Source organism: Passer montanus, unplaced genomic scaffold, assembly GCF_014805655.1.
Source record: "Passer montanus isolate IOZ18808 unplaced genomic scaffold, ASM1480565v1 scaffold12, whole genome shotgun sequence".
Classification (NCBI taxonomy): domain Eukaryota; kingdom Metazoa; phylum Chordata; class Aves; order Passeriformes; family Passeridae; genus Passer; species Passer montanus.
Window position 1 is genome coordinate 10583131 of NW_024358722.1, and position 23223 is coordinate 10606353.

The 23223-nt window shown below is 41.2% G+C and overlaps 1 protein-coding gene across 5 annotated transcripts in view; it reads right to left on the reverse strand.

Moving 5' to 3' along the window:
- Nucleotides 1-23223, reverse strand: part of EML4 (EMAP like 4) — a 148187-nt gene that overhangs the window by 73290 nt on the left and 51674 nt on the right. For 4 of the 5 annotated variants that reach the window (XM_039697845.1, XM_039697844.1, XM_039697842.1 and 1 more), the window contains exon 1: nucleotides 14149-14324. The exons of the other annotated variant lie outside the window; for it this stretch is intronic. In XM_039697845.1, coding sequence (XP_039553779.1) covers nucleotides 14149-14215 — 67 coding nt within the window. In that variant the 5' untranslated portion in view covers nucleotides 14216-14324. Of the gene's footprint in view, nucleotides 1-14148; nucleotides 14325-23223 lie in introns of those variants that run through there. 5 annotated transcript variants of the gene reach the window in all.

A 23223-nucleotide genomic window follows, 5' to 3' on the forward strand; every position in this document is an offset into this window, starting at 1 on the left:
TTTATTAAACCAGAGGGAAATTCATTTAGAAAGGGAAACCAGTTAGGCAAATAGAGCAAGTAATTTGTAAGTGCAGTCAACTATTGATTCATTCATTTGATTAATACAAAAATACTGTTTTAGTTATCTTGTCATTCTTACAACCAAGCATCACCATTTCTAATGTGCTGGTCGTGTTTTCTAAGCTTTTGATGACTTATGCCTCTAAGAGACATACTGGGAACAAGATCCAGTACAGAAAAAAAGCATTTACAGTGATTGCTGGTAGTACTGAGGAGGCATCCACAGAGATGTGAATCTTAGGTATTTCAGTCTTAAAAACTGGTTTAAGGTAAGAGTACTGGCACTCAAATGACAGCAAAAACATTCTAGGTCTAACCATACAGTACTACAACTTTCAAAACAAGATGTTATTTTTCCATAATTCATCAGTTTGATTTTTTTATTTTTAGCTAGGAAAGCATCAATTCTTCCCTTGCTTTTGAAGTAAGAAGGGATACACATGGGATGCTTTTATTCAGTACTCACGAGACACAAGGATGACTCTAAAAATGAGGGTTCATCTCTCATAGTCAATGAACAGCGCTGAACAGACAGGTTACTCTGTGTGGGACTCCTCACAGCCACAGGCATCAAACCACTCCTAGCAGATCATCCAAGGCAGCAATTCAAACTGCCCCTTAGCCTGGGCCAGGAGCTCCAAAACGAGTATCCAGGACATAGTGACGGAACTTAACAAACCTTCCAAACCACATATCACTCCTCACATTTCATCTAGCAGGCATGTGAGGGTACCAGCATTTGAAAAGCACCACTCTTCATCATTTGCTGCCTAGGAGAATGTTGAACTGACTACTTTTGGAAAAAAAATATCTTACTACTGAACTGTCAGTTCTGGGCCCCTCAAAAAATCCAGAGCAACCATTATCACCCCTCTGAGTCAATTCCTCCCAGCTTTGACTAAATCTAAGTAAGGAATTCATTCTAGACGTAAACAGCATTTCAGAAAAACAAATTCTACAAACTCCAGCCCATGGAAATTTAAACCATGGGGTGGAAAATCCTATGTTTTATCCAATAAAGCCACATAAACCACAGGTAATTTCAAACCCCTGGCTGTTAAGGCACCCACAGCATTTTCTATATTTTGCCCAGAATGGTAAGAGTCTTTTATTAGGGAAAAGGAACAGAAATTACTGGGACTGGTATAAAGATCTGGCTGACAATTTGAGAAGATAACTGTCCCCAAGGAACCTTTTCATGATCTGCTCACATGATCTGCTCACATGTAAGGGAAAATATGTATTTGTATAACTTCCAATTTTTGTTCTAAAGAGCACTGAAAAATTTTATCTGGATGAGGCTTATATTTCCAGAGAGATACCAGACAATTTATTTTTCCTAAACATTATGAGAAAGAAAACTCTCTGCAGTGTTCTGCACATCATCTGTCTTAAGAGTAGCTTATAAAAGGTGCAAAGACCAAGAATTATGTTCCATATCTGTAATTCATAATTTTCAACAACAAAAAAAAAAGCAGAATTAAGGCTCCATACTTTTGCTCACAGTATCTCCTCCAAATGCCAGCACATGCACAAATTATCTCAGTTTTGTAAAGAATGTGAGTCATGGAAAGAATCCAAGAATGGGAATTAAAGCACACAACACGAACACAGAGGATTCAAAGAGCTCTCCACAACCCAAACGATACTGCATTATCCTAAAATCTAGAGCTTATGGCATGGAAGTGGAGTGGGAAGTTCTCCCCAGCTCTCCCTTCCTGCAAGTGCAAGACTCTGGCCTTTAACACTCTCAATTATCTCACACATCTTTGGCTTCTTTTGCTAGTTTTTCATTCTTTTCCCTAATCTTCCAGTTTTCCTACACCAAATTAAAACCAATGCACTGCTTGATCTCACATTTGTTACTGGTGACAACAGCGTAAATTCTTTATTTTCTGTCTAGAATAACAATACAGATGTTCTGAGATAGGTACAGGTAAGCCACTGTCTGTAGACAGTGCAGCATATTAACACTTCCAATACTAGCTAAACCTTAAATTTGTTTCCTTCAAAGACATTTCTTCAGGTTTTCAGGAAGAACATATTGTCACACTCGACTCATTTGTGCAGGATTGAGGCTGCATGAGGACCATCACATCAACCAGACTGTCTTCCTTGCACAGCTCATGAGATTGTTTAGTGTTTCATACACCCATCTAATTTTATCCCCTACAAGCAGTTAATAATAATAAAAAAAGATATATTACTCTACACTAGCCATTCCACAAACCATTCTGATCACAAGTCCACAGCAAGCAGTATTTTATTTGTCTGTAGATGATCCATGAGATGGTTTTGCTGAAGCCCATAAATATTCTGCAGTGCAACAGTTGCTACTGGCCTTTGATATTGTGGACTGCTTTACGGTCAGTTTGAAGCATGTTCATGTCTGTGAGCCTGCATCATTACATTATAAAGAACACGATCCATGTTTTCAAGCAACTTTATTTGAAAGAGTTATTCAAACATGTAAGATGATTTACCACTTCACATCTAACAATTAGTAGCTCTACTTCTATATGTTAGACAGATTTGTGCACGTAGGCTTTTGTATATTTTTATTTTCCTGACATGAAAAAGCAAAGGAAGGAGAAAGATAAAAAGATGACACAAAAACATCCTGACAAAATAGAACCAAATAATAACCACAAATTATAGAAAATAGAAATATTTTTGTAATAAGCTTGTGTATCTGCTGCTGCAAACACTCAGTTTTAATACAAATAATCTAGAAATACATCAGCATGAGATTCACAGGGTGCAGCCCCACCCATACTGTATTTGATCAACATGAGTGTTCTGCTTACCTAAGTTTCCAGTAACTGCATAACTTACTGTGCACAAAAAATTTATGTCATACTTGCTGATACTAGCTTTGGTAGGCAGACTGCAAAAACAGAACAAACACTTACAGACATTTCTCATATTTGACACAGGTATCCATTTGATTACTTGAAGGGGCAGATAATTACGCAGGCACTGCCTCATATCCTTCCCCAACTGCATACTTCCTATCAGCTCCACACCTCCATTGAGAGGCATCTCAAGACTAAGACCACAGGTTTTTCCCCACCCACTGCTTAAAAAGCCTTGTGGTTTTTAAGTACTTTTCTTCCCCTAACTTGCCTCCAGATGCTCCTGATATTGCTCTTCAATGCTTGGCATTCAACCTGCAACACAAGCCCTTCCCCTTCCAAAATACTGCTTCTGCTACAAATCAGTCATCTCTATGCTCCATAGACAGAATTTACGGTGGCTATGGGCATCCACTTGGGATTCCCCATATAAATGGTCCAGCAGCTGTCCCAGCCACCCCAAGCCCTTATCAATATTTGCTGCCACCCCATTTTCATACCACAGTAAGGAGAGGGGCAGGGGGCATCTTTTCTAACACAGAGGCTTGAAAATTCACAAATAAACCAGAGACAGTGGCAATAAACTGCTCTGCTGTAAGTTGCACACGCATCAACTCTTTAGCACACATAGATTAGTATTCCTTCACTGGAAATATTTCTTATTGTGCAAGAAGTGTCACAACATTTCCATGCTAAATGCTAATTTAAAATAACAAATTAATCAAGCAAGAAACGATGCAGGTTAATCCCCATCTTCCCTAATGCCCAAACCGACCTAGCTAAAATTTTCTAAGGAAACAACTTTTCATATACTGAAGAGGGACCACATTCTGAAAGTCTTCCTCTTCACCAGGGGCTCAGCCACCACTCAGCTCCCTGCACCAAAAGCCCAAGTCCCTTATGGAGAAACTCAACAGGCTTTAGCTCTGCAGGACAAAGCCAGCCACTGCCTGCAGCTTCAGGGTGGTCACAGCAGGACACCAAGAATAGGAAAGAATCTCTCATGCGCTCCCAAAGCCTCTCTGCAGAGGAGCCTCCATGCTGTGCCTAAGCCAAAACAACAGACTTCAGTGTGGAAAAGTGCTCAGCTCTCACAGGCAAACCCACCAGGAGCAATCAGGCTTTGACATGTACAGGGCAGTCCTTCCTATGCACTTTGACAAACAAGCTTTTCTAATTTCAAATTAGGCGACTACTTAATTAGAAAATTAGGTAATTAGCAGATGCTTTTGACCTTAATCTCTTTTTAACGACACTCTTCATCTGTTCAAAGAAATGAAATTTATCATCCCACACTGCCTAAAGGTTAATTAGCACTTGTGGGATGTACCCTACGTGCTACCCTAAGTGTTGTAGCAAGGTCACTGTTTAAATGCATGCAATTTCTCAAGAAGCAAGATTAAGAGCCTTCCCATAAAAATAAGAGAGAGACACACAAAGAAAATAAAGTTAACTCAAAATACCAACTAACTGCCTTTATAGGAAAAGTCACCTTTTCAGAGTTCTTACTTGGAAGACACTATGACCTCCTCCATGCATCTTACTACCTATATGATTCCAATATAGTCTTGAAGGACAACCCTAATTCTGACTTTTAAGTTCAGTCTGACTTCCCCCTCGGAACACTCTTCTTTAACCTTATGTCTTTAATACACAAATCTACAAAAAGATGGCAGCATTAATTGTCATTGATCTGCTCAACACAATGAATGATGATAACCACAGTCAGGCTCAGACAAAAGTACTGCTACCCAAAACATCACAAAGCCCAGCGAACACACAGAGCTCACGGAGAAACACAGGACCATCTGAAACATTGGTTTTCCTGGAGTTCCGTGCAAACTCATTTGCACAGACAGGTACTAGCAGTTATGTGGCAGGCAAGGAAGTTTATGTGGAGGCATGTAAATGGGAAGGGGGGAAGGGGAAGGAGGAAAGAGAAAAAAAAAGAGCACTCCCAGTAATCTCAGATTCTCCATCTCCCTGCACCTCTCCCTCCACCCAATGCCACTTATTTTTTAACTGCTCTTGCCAGAGTGATAGTGCCAATTCATGCTCAAAGGAGTGTCCATATATTTAGATTTTTTTTTTCCAGAATTTAAGCCCCAATTCATACAGCTTACCTCTTATTATCCAAACTATTTCCAAAACAAACTTTTCTAGTAACACGTGAATAAACCCAAGTTTGCAAAACATTTAATCTTTAGATTGCAACAACGCAGGCTAAGTCCAACATTCCCCATTATTGGCAGCACATCTCCTCTGCTGCAAAGCATCTGAATTCAGTAGTACCAACATGCTTTCAAACTGACACTTATGGCAATCTTCCAATATCTTAAATATTTATTGTTTATTTGGGCAACTAACTTAACCAGGTTTTTCTTTGTGGTATGCTTTTAACAAGTACGTTTTTGCCCTAGAGGAAAGAAGTTTCTACTCTAAGATTGCTATATTCTCATCAATTCTAGAGTACCAGCAGCAAAACAGAAAAGCACTGAAATCATTAAGTGAGATAACATCAGGCAAAGCAAAATAGCCTCTTCTTTTATGGATACATTTTATCTTGTACCATGCAATGTTTACTTAGAAAATTCTACTCATCTCAAATCCTGGCACACAAATTAATGATCTCTAGTTTCTGTTATCTAGAAATCAAGCTAGACATTATCTCTGTAAATAAGTGTTGGAACGTTTCTTAAATTTTCTGTACTGGCTGCTTCATTGTGCTGTGCATTTCTTTCCCCCAGGACTCATAAATAGCTAATTTGTAACATCAAAAATACCACTGTATAAACCGTTTCTTTGATCTCATTCTGTGCTATTCTAAGCCAATCTATCGCAAGTGCCACTATGCAAAACTCCATCAAGAAAAATAGAAACCTGGCCTGTAGTATTAATTTCCTTTCTCAAAGAAATACAGACCTCCTTCTCCCAAAACACTCATCTACCCTGCAGGGAAAGCCTTCCCTTTCAGCACTGCTGGAAAAAGCAGGATCTGAACATTTTTGTGCTCAGCAGAAACGTGCTTACCCCAGAGCAGGGGGAGGCACCAGCACTGGCATACACGGTGCTATTTCACGGCTCTTATCACGCCAAGTCACAGGACACGGCAATTCCAGATAAATGGAAAACCTGTTTTGAAACAGACTCACCAACTCACTGCCTTATCTTAGTTTTCTGGTATTTCAGGTATAGGAATTCCTTCCACTTACTCACAGCCCCATGTGGCCGCTGCTTTATTACCTCTTCACACCAGAGCCCATTCAATAAAACGCCAACTGTGAACTTCCACTCTGACAAGCTGAAGTGACCTTGAAGAGCTACTGTCCCTCTTTGTATCTTCTTATCCAAAACCTAAGGATGACAATCTGCTCCCTCCCTCGACAAAAAATGGCCTCTGAGAGACGAGCCTTCTGGTGGGAATATTCATTCCAGTACTCCAGGTGGGAGCATTCATTCTGCAGGGCCAGAGCAGCCGGCTGTGCTTGTAAGGCCATCGTGCTTTGTCCACCCCCTAGGCAGCATCTCCTGCAGAAGGCACCCCTTATCCCAACTCTGTGCCACATATGTTACCCTCCCTCCTGCACGAGATACCATCTCACAGCCATCCTACCTCTCCTGTGTCTTGTAAGCAAGAACAAACACAAGGTTTTGGCATTTTTAAAAATACGCTGTTTCTTCTAGGAATGCAAGACTAAAGCTCTATGATCACAAACTTGATCCAACACAGCACTTGCAACAGCAGCAAAATCCTGCTTTTGTTCACCTCCAAGATGCTTCCATAGCTTCTCCAACTGCTTGCAGCTTTATAAGAGGAACATCTCTACACCAGCTCGTGTTTGCTCCAGGTGGAACCAAATCCACAGCAGTTTGGTTTGGTAGGGGTTTTTTGCCAAGAAAATAACTAACCCATCATCAAAGACCAGCTGTACTATAGACATAGCTAAGTTATCTGCTTGATTTCAAGGATAAAGCACATTGCTCCCACACAACCAGCCTGGAAGGTGGTATCTACGACTACTCATCACACATTAGTCACAGTCTCCAATTCGGTTACTACACAGGCGGAACGAGTGAGAAATAAATGAAATACCTGCACATTATGTGCAGAAAACACAAGTCAGAGAGCAATAAGTATTATTGCTGGTGAAAGTCAACAGTCACCCTCAAAAATGGGGACTGAGCATAAATACAATTAAACTGACTGGTTCTTTAGCTAAGATCTTTTGTTTTGTTATGTTAGCAGTTAAACAGCCCTGGTGAAGTAACAGCTATAAACAAGGTGTGGGTGGAAAGCATTGCTCACACCTTTCCTGTGCTGTGGCTGCTGCTGCCTGACAGGAGACTGACTGCCCTGCAACACACTGCTTCTCAAGAGCTGTAGAAACATCAATATCAATTTATTATTTTGCAAAGATAGTCTTTTAGACAATTCAGACTGCAGACCTGTCACCAAGTGTTGCTGCCGCACTCTCCTTAGCAAGGACACTATCAACAAGTTCCCGCAAATGCCCTATAAACAAAGGCGGTAATTGTGAAATGAAACAGATTTAATTCATGACAAGGAAGAACTCTTGAACAGCATGGCAGACATCTCTCTGTGTGACTGCACATCTATTTTATAAAGCTGCAGTTAGGCTGCTTCTGCAGAAACGAGTACATAAAACTGAAGCCAGTTTCAAACATAATTTCAGTTGCTAACCGTGACACTATTCCACCTGAAATGGAAAACTCCCCAGAAAAGGGAGGAATTAAGTCTCACTTTTATTTAGGTCAAACCACAAAGCAGATTTCAGAAGTGAAGCAAAGCAAACACAAACACTGGGAAACTGTTACATGATGCTACAACTTCCCAGCAAAAAAGTTGCTTAAATACATCAAATTTTGTATCATAAAGAGATTATTTATCTGATCTTCCCATAGATGGGGTCTCTGAAGCATAAAAAAAACCTTCAGGTTTCTTTTCCTACTATTTGCTACAAGTTCAAAGTTTTTAAGTAAAGAAACATAGCCCTGCAAATAGCAATAGTGACTGATCACGGATATGCCCAGTATTACTCCAAGAGATACAAACACTTGACAGGAAAACAAAACTTGAATATGGTTGGGACTTAGTGACAGCAGTGTCACAAATTACAAGTAAGGTGCATTTTTCCCCATTTACTTAATTCTTGCTCAAAATTAAGGCATTAATCAATCAGGAACTGATAACAATCAAAACCACCTCAGAAAAAGGAATTTTTATTTGCTAAAGGATACAATTTAAAAAAAAAGGCAGTTTTTTCTGCAAAAGTACCAACACAACCAGAGAGCCTCTGAATTGCTGTTTAACCCACCACTGCCACATCAGCTGTTGGTCCTTTGCAGATTCATGCCAAAGCTCTTTGGTTATCACTGGGTAACACTTCCAGCTTTTTGTAACACATCAGGAATAGCAATGCTAGGTTAGGCCTGCCTGAACCCACAGAAATAAAATTTACAGATTTTTTTACTAATACACTCCAACTCATAGTGAAAAGTACTCTGGAAAAAGCTACACATTGTAGGTCTCCAGTGTTTGCAATTCAGTTTTATTCTCTTCTTTAAACCCTGGAGATTTGTATTTGTTTGATAACTGTGCGGGGAACAATCTAACACCAAAAAGATAATAGTTACTCTGAAAGCAGCTATTATCTTAAACCACTGAATTATCTAGTTTATTCCACTAATGCTTATGTTTTAGGACTGATTAATTCCACATACACTTAGTAAGCATTAGCCATGCTAATTCAGCTATTTATCCATAAAAAAGAACCATCCAGGAGGATACTATTTCCACATAACACCAGGATCCTTCATGCATGAAAAATATTCCTCCCACCACAACAGAATACACAAACAGGAACAAAATTATTATATAACTTTTCAGTATCTTCTAACCTTTCCCATAATCTTATTTGACAACATTTATTTTAACAAAATATGTTTTTTTGGGGCTGCAACGTGGAGTATGGCCAAATAAATCAGCAGGGAGTGAACCCAAGAGAGAGTTAACAGCATCTCAGCTTCCATGCTGTAACTACACAAGCACACTGCTCTTACTCAAGACTAAATGCCAGCTTGTTTAACCTACTAATCCACATTTACTAACGTACTGTGTCAACACGCTCCAAGTTTCTGCCTTCACTTAGCCCTCTGCAACTCCTGTGCAAGCCCACACTCTAACTAGGTGTGACCATTCTTGCAGCCTGCAAGTTGCACAGGACAAAGTTCTCATGCCAGAGCGTTCCGTGACACGCAACATGTATATCTGGGGGAGCTGGGAGAGACTTCCCAGAAAGGTGGAGAGAACAAGTGAGCCCACCACAGCAGGGCCAGGAGCACAGCTCTGCCCCCACTGAACAAAACTCTCATAAAACAGAATTATTTCTAGTACAGACAGAGTGATATTTTTAAAAGTTTAGACTTCATCCTTTAAAGAAAAAAAAAGTTTGTCAATTTTTTTTTTGTCTCATCAATTTTTCATTTCATTACATGCCTAAAGGTTTCCTTGATTGCAAAAATGCATAGAATATTGTGAAGATGGGCAATTAGAAGATTTCTTCAGTGAAAGCCATTAGATGTTTTCTTCAGTTCAATGTTGTCCATAAATAATCATTCAAACTCTGAAGCTGAAAGCAAGCAGAAACACTGGACAACACTGACTTTGTTTCCATACATCAAGATCAAATCAAAAGTCAAAACAACAAATTGTTCTAATTTTAATATTGATTCAGTCTGTAGCACTACAGTCTTGGGCATGGTTTCACTTGCTCTTAAGCCAGTCAAACTGCGTGCTGCTGCTAAAAGGTGCCATCTTCCTTGAAGGATCAAGCTGCTGCTTCTGCCTCAGTATCTATTTCAGGACATAATTTTTGGTGGCTACCTGACAGAAAACTTTTTCCATCCCCAGTTAGTTTTCAGCTGGACCAGCTCACCAGCCAGCTCCTGCCAAACCCCTGCCCAACAGCCCTCAGGGCCTTTCTGCCACCACACACACAACGTAACCCCAGCACAGAAACTGCACATTGTCAGTGCAAACCACTCAGGGTGACACTTGCAACTCTGATTTTTTCACCTTTATCATCTAAGAAAAGCAATCTCAAAAAATGCCCTAATGCTCAAGACATTGTGGCATTTATTTACCAAATAAGTCAAGTCATGCAAAAACCTGAAGGGTCAACTCAAACCAGGTACTCATGGAAGTGAACACTCCTTTTGATGTACTTCAGGTATCAGAAATTAGACTGTGGATATTACCATGGTTTTAAATGCTTCTGAAGAGCTTCACAGGCGAACAAGGGCAAACCCCAAGAAATTCATGTAATTTTAGAACATACAAAGAACAAAAAAGGTGCTGGAAGAGTAGAGCAAAGCAAGAAGACATGTCTAAATCCTGGTTTTATGATGCACAAGAGCATATTCTCATCAGGCTGTGACTAATAGCTGTCATGTCTGGTTATTCCTTCTTCCCTGCTCACAGGGCACAAGCTGCATGTCCAGCACTTTTGCTGTACTTCTTTGCAAGTTCTGCTCTCAAAGCTGCTCTGGCTCTGTGCAGAAGGAGCAAGCTGAAGAAGTCTGCTGTAAGAGGGAAGTTTCCAATGCCACCTCTTTCCCTCTGAACTCACTTCTCTGCGTCAAGCAGGGGTGTGATGTAGATACTTGTTTTTACATAAAGATACTTTTTTTTACATAAAGATACTTTTTAAATCAGGGCATTACTCAAAATTTGAGAGCAAAGACTGGGTGCTAAGAGAGTGCTTGCAGTCTGAACCTTTCTAGCTGACCTTTAATGACAAGTTTGCTGCGTCAACTCCACCTCTGACATTTCACCAATTCCGATACTTCAGCAACTTCCAAGTGTGGCTTGCTGTTACTTCAACTTGCAATTACTTTCTGCAACTGCTAAAAAACACTAACCATTACCCTGCACAAGTCACTATTATTCCCTCAACCACCTTCTGATGACTAATACATGTTCCTAGAACTGCTCGGAGCCAGCTAGAGATCTTAACTGGCAAAACAGAAAAAAAAGTTACCCAAAAATGATACTACAGTTGTAAAAGGAAACTATAAAGTTAAAGAAACGAGACTTCTACTGAGGCAAGGTACTGGGCTTCTAAACAGTATGAGATAAAAACCCCTCCCAACCTCTACAGTATTTGAAATTTTATATTGTGCACGCATAGTGCTACATGCACTAGAAAGAAAAATGCTCTTGTAACACTCAAATTCATACAGCACAGTCCCTTATGTCAGATAGTAATTCAAATTAAATACTTCTGCACCAGCACCTGTGCAGGGAAGCAAGACAGCAGGAACAGCAGTATGTGCCAGCCACTGTCACTGCCTGCCAGCGAGGCAGGTGGCAAAGCCACTGCCAGTCGAGGTGCCCTCCACAGCACAGTGGCAGCCCCTTGCCAGAGGCACCAAGCCCAAGGCAGACTCAGGGTCACCCCGGGAGAAACCCTGCAGAGCCACAGACAGAACCCCACCCTTGCCATCAATGTCTCCAGCAACTGGCCAACCCCACTGTGAAAAAACCCTAAGCTAACTCTCTACTAGTCTTAACATCAAAAACAAATGCATACAAATCAAGAGTCTGAAAGCAATCAAGCTTAAAAATACTAGAATGTTGGAGTTTGTTTGGTTTTTTCCCCCATATATAAATACCAATTTCAATGCCAAGTGCTGCTGGAGGAGAATATTTAATCTAGAAGCATGCCAGCTGAAGATTTGTTTGCAGGTAAATATTCCCCTTGATCCAACTGAAAATTTCAATCCTGATCTGTATTGTCTGAGATAAATTCCAGCCAATATCCAATCTGATAGCTATCCTCTTCCTGTGGGACATGTCTTTGCCTTAGCTTTAATTATAAAAAGCTAATTAGGAAAAAAAAAATCATTCCTACTGACACCAGACAAGCTTTAAAAAAAATTTATTAAGCTGCCTATCAGCCCTTGTACCCTAAATATTAAAAGGAAATGCTAGTTCTTTACTGCTGAATTCAGAATCAGTTTTTAGCTTTGGCAAGAAATGGGCAATGAGAGGTATGTACAACAATACCTGTGCACAAAACAAAGCACAGTTAAACATAATAAAGTTCCTATAGAAAAGTATACTATACATATATATATGTATGTATATATCCTAAAGTATGCACTTTATGATCCTTATTTTAAAAAAAATTATACGCAAAACCCTCACCTGAAATACCCTATTGTAAGCATAAAGCCTTAAGCTCCATTAAATAAAGCAAGAATGAGCATGCATAGCCCAACGAAAAGAAGAAAAAAAATATACTTTCTATAACTTAATCTCAGGCATTTCCATACTTGTTGCCAGAGCAAATTTGCTAAAAGCCCTCAAGGCTGAAGTTAGAGATTTCACAGGAACAAAGCACTTGTTGATTCTCCATCATACTGGTTTCTTATCACTCTAACTTTACACACAACCCAACATACAGTCATTGGAAAACCTGATATAAAGGTATATTAGGTTTAACTGTACAAGTAGGAATAAAGTTTTAAATCAACAAAACACACTACCCTGCTAAGAATATCCAAAGCCACATTTATTTTAATTCAAAATGCCATCTCTTACCCACTAAAATGCTCAGTATTTTATCAGGATTTTAGAAGAAAATAATTTCCTAAGACGCACTAGAAAATTCATTCAGAAAAGAATGCATTTCTCGCATCTTATTTTGCTGGATTTCTATACAAACCTCAAAGATCAGTCCATAATGTCCCACTCACTTTGCAACTTCAAGATACACCTCAGGCTAAAGTTTGAGGCAGTGTTACATTTTGTACAATCACAGAAACTTCTGTTAAAAGCCATTAAAGTCAGTGGAAATGTTGGGCACATAAAACTCTACATAGTGGTAACAAAGCCCCAGGCCATAGCCATAAAAAATGCTATTCTTTTGAATTTTGTTCTGAAGACAAACAGCTAAACATTAGCTTTTCTTCTCTACAGTAAAAATCCTTGTAAGCCTGCAAAAAAAATCACGCGAAGCACTTAAAATGCTAACATTTCCAATTTACCCTCCCCTCTTTCTTGAGGGTTGCAACATCTTGAATTCTAAACCAAATGCTTTGAATTCTGAAGCAGATGAAGTACAGTGCACATTGCTCACTTTAACAAAGTACACTATAGCAAGGTCATTCCTTTCTTCCACTAAATGTCCATAGAAATCTATGCATTAAGCACTTTTTTTTTTTTTTTAAAGAAAACTTCTCTGTAGACCATCGTGTTTTCAGCCGTAAGTTTCACAGGCAAGATGCTGCGTTTGTATCCAAATTGCACGGCATGAATCGGCAAACAAAGAAGGAGCGCTCGCTGATGTCTGTTTCATGGGCAGTAAAACACTTCCACTCCGTGTACAAGAGGAACACGCTTTATCTCTGATAGGATTTCTTGCTTAGGGTTATTTGGTTGGTTGGTCTTTTTAAGACCATATAGTTTTGGTGGCTTCAGCCAGAACGCTACTAAATTAGTTACCTAATTTGCACTCAAGAGAGGCTGTTTTGAGAGCAGCCGTTTCAAGAAAGGAAATGTGCACGGAAACATTTCATTTTTGCTATGACACTAGTAAAAACAAAGGGAGAAGAGGAAAAAGCCCTCAGTTCTGAAGGGCAAGCACAGGTTCCTCAGGCAGAGAGCTGCAGCAGGCGCAGTTCTGCTCTCCCCACGCTGAGCGAGCCTTTACCGCCGCCTGCCTGAGGCCCCGCCGGGGCTTCCCCCGACTCTTCCTTCGGAGAGCGTCAAGCCGACAGGGCCAAAGGAAAGGCTGGACACTCCGGAGCCGCCCTTCCCCGAGGCTGCCGAAGGTGCCCGGCACCAAACTCTTCCCTGTCCCAGCCCCGGGCCGCAGGGACCCGCGCTGCTCCGCGCCTCCTGTCCAGCGAGCATTAGCTTCATCTCTATCGCCCTGTCTCCTCCTCCGCTATCCGCACGCTTCCCGATTTTATTTACTTGTATTTCTTTTGTCCATTTTCTAGCGGAGCCCCTCGGTCCCTGGGCAGGCACACCTTGCGGGCTGCAGCCGGGGCCGCGGAGCCACTCTCACACCTCGCAAGGCAGAGCCTACCCCGGTGCTGGCAGGCTTCCCTTTCCCCGCTGCAGGGATGGGAAATGCGGAGCGGACAGCGCTGGCGATCACCCTGAGCGAGCCCTCCCGGCGCGGGGCAGCGCGGTACTTTACCCGTGCAGAAGGCGGCGAGCGCCGAGGGGTCGCAGGCTGCGGCCAGGCAGGACAAGCCTTCCTCCATCCCCCCGGCCGCCGGCCCCGCCGCGCCTCAGCCACAGCTCCCGCGCCCCGGCCCGGCCGGCGGGCGCCCAGCACACGGTCCCGGGGCCACCGAGCCCTGCTGGTCCCGCGGCCGGGGGCCGTGGCCCCCCGGGCCTGCTCGGCTGGGAAGCGGAGCCGCTCCCGGACGGGACAGCGGCGGCTGCTCGCACACGGCAGGCTCCGGCACCCTCCCCACGGGCACGGCAGCAGGCGGATCCGACAGCCCCGCGCCGCACGGTGCTCACGGCCGGGGGCACGGCGCTGCACGGACCATCAGCACCCACAGGCTGCCGCCTGCCCGCGCTCGGGCATGAAGAACCACCAGCAGCGACCAACAACAGCCTCCCTCGGCAGATGCAGATAAACCACTATTGTTTGAAAGCGTGTCTGTCTGTCAGAAACGGCACACATCCATCTATCACCAGTGACAGGAGCAGTGACACGGGGAGTTCACACGGGGGGGAAGAAGGGGGCAGCAGTTCGCTCAGTGTTATATTGGAATATTTTTCACATGACATCGTTTTGAGACGAAAAAGCGATGACATCACTGGCAACATACTCATATCCATTATATGAAAACTAAGCAAAATATCATGGCTTAAAAGCAGCAGCTTTGCAAAGCTATCATTCTGTTCAGCAGAAGGGAACTCGTATTACAAATGCATTACAATCTATTTAATGTGATCATGATTTTGTCTGTCTTGCACGACGAAGCACAGCCAGATGAGAACTAATGAATGCAACATGTGTTCATTCTTTTGGTAGCCGTGCCTGAAGCCAATTGGCAGAACGACTACAGTAAGATAAATGTCAAAACAAAACTATTTGTGAATATTGTACTGCATGTATTTTGACTCTTCTATCATACTTGAAATAGTTTATTATTTTTGAGATTTGCAAGCAGATTAACTCTGGATTAAAGTTTCAATTTCCAGACAACAGTAAGATAGTTTAAAAAAAAAAGGGGGGAGGGGGGAAGTCTGTGTCTCCATTCAAAAAACAAGGAGGGGTAGCACTTTTTTTCCATCATCAGAAATGGTTGATGATAAGGTTAATAGGTTCATAAGAACACATATAATTCTAGGACAGCACATAATTGGTTTTGTGTGTTTTCCCCAGGACTGACAATCTAGATAACTATGTTTTTATTTTCCAGCAGCTCCTGATCGACTGCAGGAATCGACCTCTGCAGTGATCTAAAAAAAGAGATGGCAGTCAGCTGAACACAGCTCTGCAGCATGAAGTCAGCCAGACAACTACTGTGATTAATACAAGGGGAAAGGACTAGGAAACTGCGTGGTGGAAGACGATAAAGTGTAAAAGGCAAGGGCACACAGTGAAGGACCCTAATAAAGCCATGGGCCTCAACACACAGCTGTGGAACTGGGATTGACCAAGAACCTACATTCCCAACTTGTCCCACCCCCTATGTTGCATCAAGTCATCAAACAATCTTAACTGCAAGATGAATCACTGAGTCTTATCTTGGGTGGGCTGGGCAGACAGAATAATTTAACACACACACTTCGGTATCCTTTCAAACTCAACATGCTTCCCAATACAACTATGAAGCTGTGGAAGAAATGACAGGCAGAATGCCCCATGAGGCCAAACAGACATTGTATGTACTGGTCAGATCAGTGCCAAGAAAGAGGCTTGATTTGCAATCTTAAGAGCATAATCTTATGCTCTGAACAAAGACACGTTACATGCCGCTGGCAAAAAGCATCCACTGTAGTTCACACCAATACATTTCTTTTAGAATATATCAATTTTGAAGTAAGTAAAGCACATCACATTAAAAAGAAGTTAGGCTCTCTTACTGTAAAAAACGAGTACAAAACACTGCTCTTTCTAGGTATCTTAAACAGAGTTTAGTGTCTGCTCCATCAACAGCATACAGGATGAGGCAGAAGGAACCAAAGCAAACGTCAGAGCACCATCAGCACGATCCTCAGAGCTCTAAGTTTCGAAACAAGATTTCAGAAGGCGCAGTGTATACAGCCCACCCCGAAAATGGCAGAAGAACTCTCAACCCACCCATCTCCTGTTTCCTTCTCAGCTGAAGATCAAAATTCCTCAAAGTGCCTTTAAATCTCTCATGATAACCTCACCTTCTCGTTAGGATTTTTCACTCTTCTATCTCTGGCCCTTCTATTATAGCTGTCCTTCTAAGCCACCTATCTTCAACAGCTGTCTATCTCTACATTTTTCAAGCCTAAACAACATCTCAGATCCCTCTTCCCTGCTGTTACTTAACATGAATGGTGGGCGGTGAGGAAGTGCACTTTTTAGATAGGCACAAATAATGAAAAAAACCACTTAAAATATGGCACATACCAAAATAAAATACATGCACAATGTAAGCCTTTGCTTAGGAAAAATCTCTCAGATTATTAGCAGTGCAGAGTGCATAGCTACACCATAAAAAAAAAACTAACAAACACATAGCTACACCATGAAAAAAACTAACAAACACTTCAATCTAACAAAAAAAAGCCTGTTAAAGACCACAAATGGAGTTCTGTACAAGTACAGATTAGTTCATTGCTTGTTTATCCCCAACACACACATTTAGGAACACCACACATCTGGTGTTGTTCAGAACAGTGAAAGTCTCAAAAACTGCAGCAGCACCAGTTTATGACTGTACAAAAGGAATGATTTTAGACATACTTCAGATTTTCAGGAGTCAAAAAACAGTATAATGTGCCTTTTCCTCAGAGAAGGGAGCAAATGGCTTCTCCAGCTTTTGAAGACAGCCATAGGAAGGCATGAAATCTTTGGAGTCACCACTTCCATGTGAAGAGGAGGACAAAGCAGGTCCCTGTGGGTCCACACCTGAAAAATTTCCTTTCACTCACCCAGAGCTAACTGAGAAAACCAGTGGTGCCCCCACCAAAGTCACCATGTCCTTAGCTACAGAACAGACACTTGTACGCAGGACATCTTTAGTACTTAAAGAAAAAAAAAAAAAAGAGAAGAGAAGAAGATTATCTGTTTTGTTTCCTTCGCAAGTGATACTGTTCCTAAGAAAGTACCTGCCATATGAATTCTGGAAATTGGTTTTCATAGAAATAGGATTTCTTAATTTCCCTTAGATTTAGGAGATTTCAGATCCAAGAGCTGCTGCATGAGGCAATCACAGTGTTATATTCCATCCAGAAGATTACTGGAAATTCTCCCTATATACCTTTTATTTGTAAAAACTGCAATTGTACCTAAACATCACAAAGTGGTAACTGCAGTGACACTAGTTTAATGCCTGCCTTGCTGTTGAACTGCAAGAGGGCAGCACTAGTTAATTTTGTTTCCTCAAATATATGAAATTAATCATGCTTCCACTAGCAAATGATCCTTCAATTATTTTGCTTTCTTCTTTCTGAAAAGAAACTACAGCAGTGTTTCAGTTGCCAATTAACCTCACTGCCAAACAGTATCACCCTTCAGCAGCTGCCTTCATCAGCTTTATCCCACAGAAAAGAGAGAATAAAAGAAATTTCTTCAATAACCACCCAATTCCTAAAGCCTTTTATTGCTTTATCTTTAGAAGGGAAAAGTTTCTTTCAGTTTGTTTTTAAACCCATGTTGCATCTGCTATCACCTAGCAAGCACAACAGACCAGTACCTTCTCATCAGGTGAGACAAAGTAATTAAACAGTTTTACAAGACACGCTTTGGTTAAGGATGCTCATTGCATCAAGCCTGTTTCCAGCAGTACTTGTGAGGTGTTCAGAGGCTGGCTAGTGAGCTAAAAAGGACAAGGATGATTTAGCAGTATTCAGTGCTCCCATTAACACCTGTGGGATGTGGCAGCCTCTGCTCACTCCTCTTCACTCCAGGCACTGTAATAAACCCTAATAAGGTTCCGTTCTCTGAAGCATTAATTCCAAGAGTGACGAAAAGCAGGACCTTTGACTGGGATTAAGGTCACTTAGAGCTGGCATACAGCAGCATTACTGCTAAAATAAGCATCCCTGCCCTTCTCCTGCATCCTTCCCATTCTCATCCTGTTCCTGCCAACACAGCTCATGGGGCTGCACAAGGAAGCACACCAGGAGACTGAACAGCATGAAACTTAACTCAAAAACAGGGTAAACAAGGAAACTCACCAGGCCAGTCATATGGAATATGGCACAATGAGCCATGCTGCAGCAGCAGGGAGGTGGCAGCACCCTCTGGAAAGAGTGGTGGGAATAGTGTTCTGTCAACAGCAGCTCTGCCCATGGATGACTTAAGGAGATTGTGAAACAGCTACATTTGTAAATCACATTTCATTGCCAGAAACCTGAGCAAAGTAAGAACTGATACAGAAGAGCATGAAGTCCCCAGGCAAGCAGTGTGAGGGCAGGATGCAGCAGAGAGCACACAGCAGTGCCTGAGGCCCTTCCCTGATCACCCCTCCCAGACTAAACTGAGCTCCTTCATCCTATGGCATTTTTCTCAAATAAGCATGCAGAAAACACAAGAAACGAGGTGTACGTTGGACCTTAAAAATTGTCCTGAGGCTGTCCTCCACAACTGAACCATACCCAGCTTTAAAGTAAACCATACTAAACCTAGGTCAACCAGCCTAGGAAAGTGATCTGAATGGGGAAATTTATTTTATATTTGTTGTCTAAAAACACATTGCTTAATTTGAAAAAGAAAACCTGCAAACAATACAGAGCTCTCCAAATGCAAATGCGTATTTTAAGAATAACCACAGGAATGCCTATTTTTATCAGGGGGGTTTGCTGCAGCAGCAGCTGTACCAACACGACGGAGGTGGCAGCAGCCTGATGTGGAGTGTAGGGAGGGTGGCAATGTGTAAGGCTGGTATTTCCCTGAGCATAACACCAAACCACAGCTGTAGCATGCCTTCCGCTGCCTGCCTGGAGCACTTGCACAGCAGACTGCTTGCAGCTGCCTTCCTGCCTATCCAGTAGACAAGATGAAAAAGTGTTAAATCTAAAACACAGGCGCAAAAAGGTTTTTCTCCTGAAAATTCATGCTAGGCATAAATTCCAGACTACAGTTCAGACCACATAACCTAGGTAGTGGCCCATGACAACGTGTAACCTTGTCCATGAGGAAACAAAGAGTCTGAAGAGTGGCATTCTTGTTAGATACGGTCTGTATCTTTATGGAGATAATCACAGTTTCATCTCTGGTCAAGAGCTGAGCTTCAAACACGCAAGATTTGCATAAGTGGTATTTTTAAAAGTACAGGTAAATTGTATAAAGTCGTTCAGTATGACTCGTTTCCATTCTCTGAAAGTGATCAGCAAAAGTTTGATTAATAATGACAACTAACTGGTGGTCTTAGTGATGGTTATGGACTAGCTATGGTGAAATGACTGCTGTCTAATTACTTAGCTTATGCCAACAGAAAGACAATACTGCTTTTGCCATGCAGAATTGGGGAAACAGCAGTGCAGAGACCATCTGCAAAGTGTTTTCCAATAAAGCACTCACAAAATAAAATATCTACTATTCCAGAAATATGACACTGCTTAAGAGTTGTGTATCCTTTCAGAAAATGATTAAATGTCATTCTTACATGTCAAAACATCTCCAGATGCTGGCTGTTTCCATTAACACATTGCTGCAATGCTGACTCTTTTTGCTGATTTTAAAAGTAGTAAAAAATAAACCAGGAGTTAAAAACGCAAGAGAATTTGAAAAAGCACACTATTTATGACAAAAACCAACAAGTTTCTCATTTACTATCCACTCTGAAGTGCTGAGAAGGTAGAACAGCCTTTATGAAAAAACACCCACCAAAAAGCACAATCCTTCCCACAAAACTAGTTCTGATAAAGGATGTCCAGCACAGGACTTGTGGATGCAGAGAGGGCTTGCACTGCGGGTGACCAGCTCAGCCGTGCACTGGGGTGACATGTGACTGCACTGCCATCAGCCCACCCCATCCCAAAGGGTGGCTCAGCCATATGGCAAGCCACACAGATGAGGGACAAACCTCACAGGTGACAGTCTGGCTTCATCTACACCAACAGGAAAGCTTTTGGCTTCCAGATTTCTGCATAGCCAGCATAACCCAAATCTTCCACCCGAAGGGTGGGGTGATCATCTCCATTTGTGACCATGCAGCAGAAACACAGCATCTCTCATTTAAATGTTACCCAGTACATGCAAAGGTGATGTAGGTGTCAGACCTCAAGCTATTACTCTACTTCAGAGTCTGACCTTATCAAAAGATCATTTACAGCCACACAGTTTGACATATCATACATAGCAGCTGTACAGTCCATAAATTAATTACCCTTCTGATGGCACAGACTACCAAACAAAGTGGTTTAAAGGGAATCTGTAGAAACAGCTTTATATCCATGTCATTCCTTTAAATTTAGTTGACAACAAGATTTTTGTACTCTTAAGGAAAATGGGTCACACAAATACACATCATGTTTTATTTACAAATGTAGGATTGAACTGTTGTGAAGCCCCCAGGCAGAGTTTACAACCTATGCTGTTGGAAAAACACATAAGATACACATTTGTGGGTTTTTTTTTTCAAAAAGGCAAGTGTGGAAATTCCTGTTTACTTCTCTTGCTTTTCAGTAGCGCTCTCAGTATCCTAAAATTTGGTGAATATAAAATGTGAAGAACAAGCCATACTATCTCCACAAATTGCTTGATAAAAAATTGTCTTTAGAAGGAATCACATTGATCCACACACAGAAGTCAAAAGAGTCCTTTCAACTAAGTTAAAAATAAAATCTGCCAGACTGTAAGTCATGCTTACTTAAAAGCCTGAGTAACACTATGACAGTAATATATGGACATTTTTCCTTCCTGTAGGAATAGCTGTATCACAAAAAACCTGGCACAACTGACACCTTTGCCAGCCTCTCTCTCTGGAGAGTAACCAAAGGACAGTAAGGGACAAGAGTAATGGCACCTCACCATTTTAACTCGTGGCTCTTTCACAGGAGCCGAGACCAAGGTCAACTCTTGACTACAGAAGTGTGTTGGTATTGCCAGAAAATAAACATTCGGTAGGTCAGAAAAAATAATTTCTTCTTCTGGGTCACCAATCTTGTTATGACAGGTCAAAGCAATGAGCAAACAGGCTAATTTCAAAGAGGGAGAAAGAAAGAGAGGGAACTGTGATGTGCAGTAGAGGTCTAAGAGAAGTGACAGACTGAACAGCTGTATCAACACATGGACACACCATTCTACAGGGGAAAAACATCACACAACAAAAAATGGAGAAGGTCCTTGATGGCTTTAAGAAATGCAGTTGTATTTTTCAAGAATCCAGCTTACCAAAGATTCAGAGACTGACTAAAGGTCAGAAGCAGCAGGAGTTTGATGGTATCATATTACCCAAGAGGCATTTCCACACACTGTGGAACCACCAGCCCTAAGAGGTGGGGATGGTTACGGTAACATATGATCAAGCTCACTATGTCCTTACTTCACCACAAGAAACCCCTGTATTCCAGATCTGCATAGTTGTCATCAAGTAATAAGAGCTGGAAAACAAGAGAACAATCTAGAACACACTGAAATCATAAGTTTTAAAGGCATTTAATTGAGCCTCAAATGAAGAGTTTACCCATCCGTTCCTTGAGAAGGATAAAGTTCATGAGGTACGTGAACAGAATACTAGGGGTGACAGGGCTACAACTAAATGCAACTTCTTTGCTAGCAAAAGACACAACAGTATTAAGTGCTCTAAGCTCCCAGCTCCATATCTTAGGATAAGGAATACACTCTACATATTTGCATACAAAGTAAACTAAAAAAAAAAACCACCTTATTTTCATGCCCTAACTTTTTTTTTTTTTTTTTTTTTTTTTTTTTGTCAGCTGTTATGTTTACATATTTGCATACAAAGTAAACTAAAATAAAAAAAAAAACCTTATTTTCGTGCCCTAACTTTTTTTTAAATACAGGCTACAGAAACATTTGTTTGGGTTTGTTTTTTTTTAATAAGCAACAGCATGAAGGTCACAGTATTCATCTAACTAGCTGCTAGCATGCAGGTTTACACAATGAATCACAGAATGGTCTGGGCTGGAAGGGACTTTAAAGCCATTTAGTTCCACCCCCTGCCATGGGCAGGAACACCTTGCATTAGACCAGGTTCCTCAGAGCTCCATCCAACCTGGCCTAGGACAGTTCCAGGGATGGGACATCCACAGCTTCTCTGGGCAACCTGTGCAAGTGCCTCACCACCCTCACAGCAAAATATTTCTTTCTAATACTGAATCTATACCTAATCTCAATTTGAATCCATTGCCCCTTGTCCTGTCACCTCTGGGTCTTGTAAAAAGTCTCTCTCCATTATTCCTGTAGGCTCTCTCTGGTTACTGGAAGATTACAATTATGTCACCCCCAAAATTTCTCATTTCCATGCTGAACAATCCCAAATCACCTAGTCCTTCCTCCCATAGGGGAGTAATGAGCACAAGGTTTTTAGGCAGAAAGCTCGCAAACACCTTTACACATAGTTTCTTTCAATTCAAGTTTTGGGGATTGTGTGCGTTTCTTTTTTAAAACTAAGTTCTGAACATACAACTTCAATTTGAAATAAATATAAGCTACAAAATGGACTACAAATACTTTCTCTCATATCAGCTTGCACCATGTTTAAAGCACTCCACAAAACCAAATGGAGAATTACAGAACTCTTAAATGCACATGGTTACACAGATTTTAAATTATAGACATAATAAAGCACCATTACATTTACAGTATATGATGCTCTCTAGTATTCCAAATTTTTAAAGTGACACTTGACCTCAAGACAGTCTTAAGATATAAAATATGTCCAAACCTTAGTAAAGCGAACTAAATTAGTTAACAGAAATATATTTTTTTTAAAATCATACACACCACAGGTTACATCTGACCATTGAATTATTCAGTCCAATATAAAAGTTCCCAAAAAACACACATTCCTCTTTTTCTATCCTCAGGCCAAAAGAATTTATAGAAGTTTTAGTCAAAACAAGAAAAGAAGACAAACAGTAACAG